Source organism: Trematomus bernacchii, unplaced genomic scaffold, assembly GCF_902827165.1.
Source record: "Trematomus bernacchii unplaced genomic scaffold, fTreBer1.1, whole genome shotgun sequence".
In the NCBI taxonomy this organism is placed as follows: Eukaryota; Metazoa; Chordata; class Actinopteri; order Perciformes; family Nototheniidae; genus Trematomus; species Trematomus bernacchii.
The window spans coordinates 483,741-493,320 of record NW_022987552.1 but is presented as its reverse complement, the minus strand read 5'-3'; the positions used below and the strand labels follow the sequence as shown (position 1 = coordinate 493,320).

At 38.4% G+C, this 9,580-nt stretch overlaps 1 protein-coding gene across 2 annotated transcripts; it reads left to right on the top strand.

Moving 5' to 3' along the window:
- Window positions 1–2,666: 2,666 nt before the first annotated feature.
- Window positions 2,667–6,888, top strand: LOC117477164. Of its 2 annotated transcripts, XM_034123805.1 has the most exons (7): window positions 2,667–2,871; window positions 3,976–4,305; window positions 4,437–4,709; window positions 5,018–5,047; window positions 5,129–5,215; window positions 5,301–5,329; window positions 6,028–6,888. In XM_034123805.1, exons 1-7 carry the CDS (start codon window positions 2,811–2,813, stop codon window positions 6,100–6,102), a joined length of 885 nt encoding a protein of 294 aa, XP_033979696.1. In that variant the 5' UTR covers window positions 2,667–2,810; the 3' UTR covers window positions 6,103–6,888. The 2 variants fall into 2 exon arrangements, with proteins under 2 accessions (XP_033979696.1, XP_033979697.1); XM_034123806.1 differs by lacking the exon at window positions 5,301–5,329.
- Window positions 6,889–9,580: the final 2,692 nt, after the last annotated feature.

The following is a 9,580-nucleotide window of genomic DNA, read 5'->3' as shown; positions in this document are numbered from 1 at the left end:
TATAGCCTCGGCAGGCTCTGTGATCGCACTTCTCCACTCTGCTCTACGAGCGCCTGGTCCTCTCCTCCAGATGAGTGACGTATCGGGCCTCCCTCATGTATTTGTCCGGTTGCCGTTGGCTCCCCTCCACGTAGCAAGTCCTCGTCGTCCTCTCTATCTCCTCCAACAGATAATGTTGCTCCTGTGTGTTTTTCCTCTCCCGCTACTCCATCGCTATCAGAACCAGACGGTCTACTTGGGTCCGAGGCCCCCACGGCCGGCACCGCTGCCGGTACAGAACTAATCTGTCCTTCCTCCTCATCCTGGCCTACAGGTTTAAAATAACCTGTAAGCTTCGGCATTTTTTGTAATAGCTGCTTGTCTCGAAACTCCTTTTCCCTCAACAATTTCCTTTTCCGAGCGCCACTCTCAAACTTTTTCTTCTCCGACATTTTGTCCTAAACAACCTTCATCTGTCACTCAATCACTTGCAATTTGAATAAGTCACATGTTAAACATATTCTCATTCTGATTGGCTGTTAAGTGGTGCCCACTGACTGTTACGGAGTCATCATTTTTGAGAAAAATCTCTGGAATCCATCGATCTGATTAATTATTAGCAAATGATCAAAATAGTACGGAGGGAAGATATTTTTGTTTGGATTACTGGTCTGGGGGAAGCTCACGAGTGTGTGTGTGTGTGTGTTTGTGTATTTTTGCATTTGTGTGTATTGTGTTTGTTTCCCGGGCAAAACACTCACGAGAAACGCTGGCTGTTGTTATGCCTGCTGTGAAGTCAAGTTACTCCGTTCTCCGCTTGTAATTATGTCTACAAGCTTCAAAGTTGTATTTATCATCTGAATTTGCCGAAACAAGTTTAATATTCTGAAAGCCAAGACTTTGTTTATTTGAAATCAGATGAAAACAAACTGTAACACACCCTGCCGTGTTATCTATGATTACTATACGCCTTACATTCATAATTTCAGCGGAGGGAGGGGAAGCGGCACTGTGGGACAGCAGAGTGGCGAGGGAGGGCTTTCTTCTTCTCTTTACAAGCTTCAAAAATGTATTTATTGTGTGATTTCATTTTCTGAAATCCAAGACTTTGTTTATTTAAGATTTTTTTTAAACTCCCGAAAAAAAAAAAAAATAATTTAAATTTTTTTTTATTTTTTATTATTGGCTCATGATAGGCCCCCGATCTCCGTAGGCCCCTGGGCTTCAGCCCAGGTCAGCCCGTGCATTAAGGCGGCCCTGCCCGCCCCTTAGCCCATCACGTACAATGTGTTGGAGCGCTAGCCAATAGAAGCATTAGTGTAACATAGTGATGTCACTGTGTTCAGTAAGTACACAAAGGAGTCTAATGGAGGCATTTCAGGCAGGGGGGGGGGGGGGGGGGGCGAAAAGCACAGATATGTTAGTCTTTGCAGACCAGTTACATGAATACAAACCTGTATCACAAACTACAGGAGAGGGAAACCCCCCAAAAGCACAATAGGGCCTCTTTAATGTGTCTAAACTTTATACACAAATGTGTGTGCTTCTTATCTGCTCGCCCCTTAAATCATGTTGAGCTATAACTCAGAGAAACTAGCCAATAAGAATGTAAACCACACAGCATTAATATATATATTGTATGTCCCCTTTTACATTCACCTCGTTTTACTTCCAACGTCTCGCTAAAAATGCGATGGCCAGAAGAAGGTAGAAGACGTGGAGCCGTGGATTTGTGCCAGTTTGTCCTTTGTATCGAGTCCTCTAGGGCGGGGGGGTCAAACTCAATTTCATCGTGGGCCACATCAGCATTATGGTTGCACTCAAAGGGCCGGTCGTAACTTTCAATCTCAATCTTTATTCATTTATATAGCACATTTAAAACAACCTCAGTTGACCAAAGTGCTGCACAGGGAACAAATATAAAATAACACAATAGGAGTAAAATAATAAAACGATAATACAAAGCACAATAACTAAAAACATATAAAAACACATACAAATATCAAAATGTTATGTTCAACTAGTATTAAAAGCCAGTTCAAAACTTTACGACTATATATAAATATATCATATATATAAAATAATGTATTATATTGAAAAGCAGAAGTCTAGGGCAAAAAATAGCAAGTCTCTTCCAGTGTGCATGTCACAAAATGAGATGCATTGTGGGACATGTAGTTTATGGACAACGTGCCTCTGTAAAGCGGCATTCAACCGTATAATAAACATATTATATTCTTTGCAAGCTCTTGCGGGGCCACATGAAATATAGTCGCGGGCCGGAATTGGCCCCCGGGCCTTGAGTTTGACCCCGCCGCTCTAGGGTGACAAGTGCATGCTGTATTTTTCAATAAGATAAACAGATTCAGCAAAGATGGAAACAGTGGCAAATCTTTTCCACATACTGCACTTGGTGTTGAGCCACACAGGGCCTGGGAATGCAGTCATCTTAAATAAACATCCAGATTGTGTCTCAATGTATGTTTGGCTCGGTCCTCCACAGTGATTGGATGTCAGCTCAAACTGATCCGTCTCATATCGGCCTGAATTATTCCTCTGTTGTTCAGCTGAATACGTGCCTGAGGTTTTCTATATGTTGTCATACCTTTAGAGCTGCTGGTGTAACCCCATTTCACATCGAAACACTTCTCCTTCAGTTTTCGGAAGAAAAACACTGGAGGTGAAATGAGGAACCAGAAAACATCTTGCCACGTTCAACTTCCCCTTTTCTGTCGCTTACCTGCTGTTATCATCGGTACTGACTTCTTGTTAAAGAAGCAGCCGGGGAGAGACTCTGACAGTCGAGAGCCAGAGACCAAGAGAGAAGCACGATGTCTGAATTCAGAAGGATCATGATGTCTTCATTCCTGATGCTGCTGCTCCACTTTCCAGGTGAGGATGCAGAGAACACACACTGTTTACGACTGTTAATGAAAGGTAGTGAGGGCGTCTTTCAATTGAAATCGATGTATCCTTGGGCAAGATGCTTAACCCCAAGTCGCTCCCAATGGGGAACGGTGTGTGAATGATACCTTCTGTCGTAGAGTTTGAATCAGTTTCTACATTAATATCCACTTTCCTCTATCGGGGTTGTGGGTTATGACGCGCCTCTCTTTGCTTCCAAACTAACTTTGCAGAGATTGTTGTAGCGTTGAATCACATCAGGTTTATTCTTTGATCAAGGCGACATACAAACATGAAGACAAACTTCCTCGCTTCAAAGTAACTAAAAGTTCTCCGTATCAAAAAAGAACAAAAAGAACAAAAAGAACACGGTCAAAAGACCCTACCGCTTCCTGTCTAATCACACCCTCAGCTGTGAACCATTGTCATGCCATATATAGACATATAGACATATAGACATGCACGTCACATCCGACAGCAAATAAGTGACACTTAAACTAACATCTTTTAAAGCGTAGCGTGACTCACAAAAATAAATAGTTAAGAGTTTCCTCTAAAGCCTTTTAGTAATAAGACAAACATTCAAACCATAATGATGAAAGGGAAATGGCTCTAACCCCTTCATTGAGCAAGGGGCACATTGCTCTGTATGCATTGGGTGTGAATGGGTGACTTGTTGTATGTAAAGCGCTTTGAGGGGGTGAAAGACTGGATGAAGCGCTTTATAAATACAGTCCATTTACCATTTACCAATTACATTAAATAAAACAGCTTTAATATCACTAACGGTACTTTACTACGTACTGTTCCTTTAACTGAGAATGATGAGTTGTGTTTGTAACGTGGTGACTTTAGTGAACTCTTGGTCACTAAAACCCACATAGCAATACTCTTTAAAGTGATCGTCACACTCACTATGAACACTTCAGTTAGTTATGTGGATCTGTAATTAACTCTGGTTTGAATGTGTTGTTAAATGATTCATTAAACAGATCAACCAGAACTCTAACTCTTTACCTTTTTATATAATAAATCATTATTCTGTCAGCATTTATGACGTCTATATTTATTTCTGATTTTTTCCCCCAACAGCTGCAGATGTGAAATATTACTCCCCCATTGTCAGAGCTGGAGATGAAGTCACTTTGCCTTTTGACAATGTGATAGATGATCAGGATAAGTGTGAGAGTACTGAGTGGCTCTTCAGTTGTTCAGGAAACTCACGAGTGACGCTGTTTAAAGACGGGCAGATTCACAACGATTCCAAAGCTAAATCAGACAGACTGAATGTTACAGAGAATTGTTCTCTGGTTATAAAGAAGGTCACAGAGGAGGATGCTGGTTATTACCGCTGCAGCCAGTTCAACAAATCAGGAGAACAACAAGGTCCGGAATCTGTGGTTATTCTGTATGTGGTTACCAGTGAGTATTTACATCATAATGTTTGCAAACTTTCTCTATATTGAAACATTATAATTATAATAATAATGATAACAGTGATGAAGTTAATGTTACTCTTGTTGTCTTTTCTCTCACAATATCTCCATCTTCAGTGACTGGACATCTGGACAATGATGAGGTGACGTTACGCTGCTCTGTGGTGCCATATGTACGGTGTAGACACAGAGTGAAGTGGCTGATTCAGGGTCAAGATGTGGATAAAGATCACAGAGATATAAATATATCACAGTCTCTCTGCTCTGCCTCTGTGACATTTCTGACTTCTCTCTTTAGTTACACAACAAGGTTTGAGTTGTTTACTTGTCAAGTAACTGATGATTACACAAGAGAAGTTCATCTGTTTCCCGTCAGCGATCAGTCCTCAGGTGAGAACATGATAAGCTGTTTAAAATAACTTCTAACAGTCTTGTTATAATAATATATTGAAACAACACATTTACAACGTCTCACATTTATCAGGGATTTCATGAGTTTCTGAAATGTGAAGTGACAGATGGTTATGATAAAAAAGAGAAGCTCTTAATTGAGAAACCAGGTTAGAATATAATGAGTTGTTAAAAATCACTGATCACACATTTAATCACAGATAATGCTTTTGGGGGTTTGAGTTTTTGACGTCACATCATTTTGTCATTTGATTTATGCATACAACTTTTTGTTTTTTTAACTGCAGGACCAGACAGCAAACATCCAGAAGGACCAGGTAGTGACTGAAGAGAAGAAATACATTTAACAGCTAAAAATCTCTGACTATATTTCACACTTGGGACTTCTCTCTTTCCAGCTGTGTGGTGGGTCATCATGGTGCCTGTGGGGTTAGCAGCTCTCATCATCACCGTGGTTACAGTCCACATCTGGACCAGAGCTAAAGGTGAGGGTTCATAGATTCAAGAGAAAAGAAAAAGTAAACCGTTGAAGCTGAAGTCAACATGTTTGTCTTTTTGGTTTTTTTTCAGGGGACAAAAAACGGATGACAAAAAACCTCGTGAGTTTAAATATAAAATAATAGCTTGTAATATTTATTATTTTCATTTAACTGTGATTATAAGACAGGCAGAAGATTCAACAAAGGAGTAAAGTGTGCATGTTGTGTTGAAATGAAGTATCTCTGTGGTTCCCTTGAGCAAGGCACTAAAGGAAGTACTGAGATATTGCACTTCAATAAAAGTAGCAATACTACAATGTAGAAATACTCTAATATATAAATATGATTAATAATACAAATATACCTACATTGAAAGTACTGATTATGCAGAATGTAATAATATAATATATGATTATAATAAGTGATGTTTTAATGTGTATCACTTCCATTTGCAATGTATGGTTTATTAAAATGACTGTACATACTACTGGGTAGCTTAACTAGTTATATTTGTCATGTAATACATCATAGATGGTGATTTCTGCTCAATTTAAGAATGAAATAAATACATAATAAAAAAAGGAATATAAAAGATGTTAAAGCAAGAATGTGTAATAAAAATGAATGGATGAAGATGAGTAAAAGGTTCAACATTAAGCTCCAGAATAAGGAGCCGTTAAAGTGTAAAGTAGCATTAACTGATGATAGTCAAGTAAAGTCCTTAAAATATGTACTGAAATACAAAACTGAGTAAATGTACTTAGTTACTTTCCAGCTCTGCTCTGTGTTTTCACCATGTCTCTGTTCCATGCTGACAGGAGCAGAATGATGAAGATGAAGATGAAGATGAGGTGAACGATGAAAACGATGGAGGGGCTTCTGCCTCTGTGTGACTGATCAACAACATCAACTCCCCTCAGAGTCCATGCTGTCAAACATCACCTCCTCATATTCTACAGGAGAAAACAGGAGAACCATGAGATCATTGGAACATTTCTGATGACTGAGAACACCTGAGCCCCATGAGAGGCCCTTCAGAAACTCACCTCCATATGATAGGAAACAAAGCTTATTATATTCATTCATTTCTGATGTAATGTCCTTTAAGTATGCTCTCACATTCCCATACATAGTTATATATCTGATCTATAGTCTACAGTCTCTGTATATAACATCTCAATATTAGCAGTACTTGTACTCACACCTTATACCTTCACTTCTCACTGTAACTGCTGCACATGTTCAAACATACAAGTGTTGGGTTGAATTCATAACATTTCTAAATTGTAAAATGATCCCTAATCTATATTTCTTCATTGTGCTCTCTAGGGACTTTCAGTCAAACTTGGTCTAATCAATTTTAAGAATGTCTTTTATTTGTTTTTGTTATTAATGATTCATATAATGTCTTATAATTATCATAGCGTGTACTTATACCTACAGTATATATACCTGTACTGCCTAACTGCTGCACATGCTGTATATATCTGATCAATAGTCTATACAATATATTTACTATACTCTCTTTTTACTCTATATGTATTCCTAAAGCTGAAATGCCTCCAGTATCTTAGGATGTTTTAATTAGCTTAAGTCCCAATGGAATATGTTACTCCTTTTTTTACTACGGCTTTAATGATATATAACCCAAATAAAAAGAGTACTTTTAATCAATGTTATAATGAGTTGTGTTTCTCTCTCTATCTCCAACACACTGACAACACAACGCTTTGTTGGGTTGAACACCTCTCTTTGCCCTGGCTCTCACTTTGTAAACAACACACAGTTTGTGTCAGAGCCAAGGAAGGTGTTGCACATTTAGTGGAGCTGTGGTGATATCCTGGGATCAGGTATGAGGCAACAAAGAAAGTGATACAGTTTGTGTCAGAGCCAAGGAAGGTGTTTTTTTAAATACTTTATTTACACTGTGGGGAATTATTTTTGGTAACCATTTTGTTTGTATTATTATATAAATTAAATCAAATCATAATAAAAAAACAAATGGTTAAATAATTATTCATCCTGGGTTACATTTAAATTCGTAAAAGTTGCTCCATTTTAGAAATAGAATATGGATTAAAAGATGAAAACATTTTGGGTTATTTCTTATTATTAAATACTCAGATCGTGTACTTGAGTACAAGTAGAAGTACTCAGATCTTGTACTTGAGTACAAGTAGAAGTACTCAGATCTTGTACTGGAGTAAAAGTAGAAGTACTCAGATCTTGTACTTGAGTAAAAGTAGAAGTACCCAGGTCTTGTACTTGAGTAAAAGTAGAAGTACTCAGATCTTGTACTTGAGTAAAAGTAGAAGTACTCAGATCTTGTACTTGAGTAAAAGTAGAAGTACCCAGGTCTTGTACTTGAGTAAAAGTAGAAGTACTCAGATCTTGTACTTGAGTAAAAGTAGAAGTACCAGAGTGTAGGAATACTCTGTTTTAGTAAAAGTACTGCATTCAAAATGTTCCTCAAGTAAAAGTAGAAAAGTATTCTCATCAAAATATAGTGAAAGTAGCGACAGTAAAAGTAGTCGTTGTGCAGATTGGTCCATTTCAGAATAATATATAGGATATGTTTTATAATGATTGATCATGAAAGTGTTCTCAAAGCTGGTAAAGGTGCAGCTAGTTTGAATGACTTTGTATACTGCAGGGTAGCCCTGGCTCTCACTTTGTAAACAACATACAGTTTGTGTCAGAGCCAAGGAAGGTGTTGCACATTTAGTGGAGCTGTGGTGATATCCTGGGATCAGGTATGAGGCAACAAAGAAAGTCATACAGTTTGATGTGACTTACGTACTCTTCAGCGTTCCTGGAGAGTGCATCAGAGCGTCATACAGGAAGCTCTAAGAATGGCACATGGAGAAGAGGCTAAAGAACCTGGCTAGGTGGCTATAGACCTTTTCAAATCCCCTGATCAACATCCTGTCAGCTTTCAGTTTGGTCCTCCGGTTCAGTCAACGCTTCATCTGTTGAGCAGATCCCCATTTTGCCAGTTGTGTGCTGTTGAATGACGTGTGCGATTATTTGTGTGTTAGTGTGTGTGTTTCTTAAAGTGTGTGTTTGTTAATACACTGCAGCTCGACAGCACCACCCTCAGGTTTGTGTGTTTCTTTTTTTTTACGATCAAATGTTTTAAATCAAATCAAATCAAACCAAATCAAGGTTTATTTATAAAGCACATTTAAAAGCGATTTTTGGTCGGGCCAAAGTGCTGTACCTGTAATAACTACAATCACATAAAAACACATTTCTATAATCACAATAAAAGACAATAAATTACAACAGATATTTAAAAGAAAACACAAGGAAAAGTCAGGAGTCGTGCTCCGCTCTGACTAGAAGGCCAGGGAGAAGAAGTGTGTTTTTAGTGTAGATTTAAAACCCCCTAGGGTCTGGGCCGACCTCACATGGAGGGGCAGAGTGTTCCAGAGCCTAGGGCCAGCTGCTGCGAAGGCTCGGTGCCCTCGGGTTTTAAGCCTGGTCTTGGGCACTATCAGCAACAGCTGGTCAGCAGACCTTAAAGCTCTGGCTGGGGTGTAGCGCTGGAGGAGTTCAGCTATATAGGCTGGAGCCAGCCCATTTAGTGCTTTTACTTTTGGTCTGTCACTGGAGGAAGATTTTGTATTCTATATATTAAAAAGACATCAAAACAGACCTTCTTGCTGTCAAGTTTTCATCAGTAACGTGGGTTAAAATCAACACTTTTATTTTAAATAAATGTTGCTTAAATGTTATATTTTCACTTCAGTATGGTTTATTTTCAGGACTTTTAATAGTATTTTCTTTTATTATAAAATATTTTATGTAATTATTCATCTTATTTATTTCCACCTGTGTTTCCAGCTGTATTTCCACTCCAGGCCTCTAGGGGGCGATACACTCTTAAAGAACCTGACTGTACCTGTAATGCACCTGAGTTTACAGATGCAGGGATACAAGACAAAAGACTGCATATTAAGAACACCTGATGCAGCAATTCCTCTTCATCACACCACGTGACCTCCTCCTCTTCTTCAGGTGAGTGTTTGTCTAAAGGCTAAAGATTCAAAGGCTTTACTGTAGATGCACATCATAACAAACAGCACACTTAAGACATAATAAGTGATAAATAATTGAAATAAGTTAATGAAGTAGTGCATTAAAGTGAAATCATAAGGTAAAGGTAAAAAGCAGGAAATTATATACGGCAGAAATACTGTTTACTTTAATAAATAAGTGCACTGTAAACATGTCTGATATTCATCTGTTCCATAGAGCTGGAGGGAAAGAAAAGTGAGTATGCATAAAGCAGTTCTGAAAGTCTTGATTGTATAGAAGTCTGTGAGAAAATGACCCCACGTCTCACTTGATTTATTTCCTCAATAAACA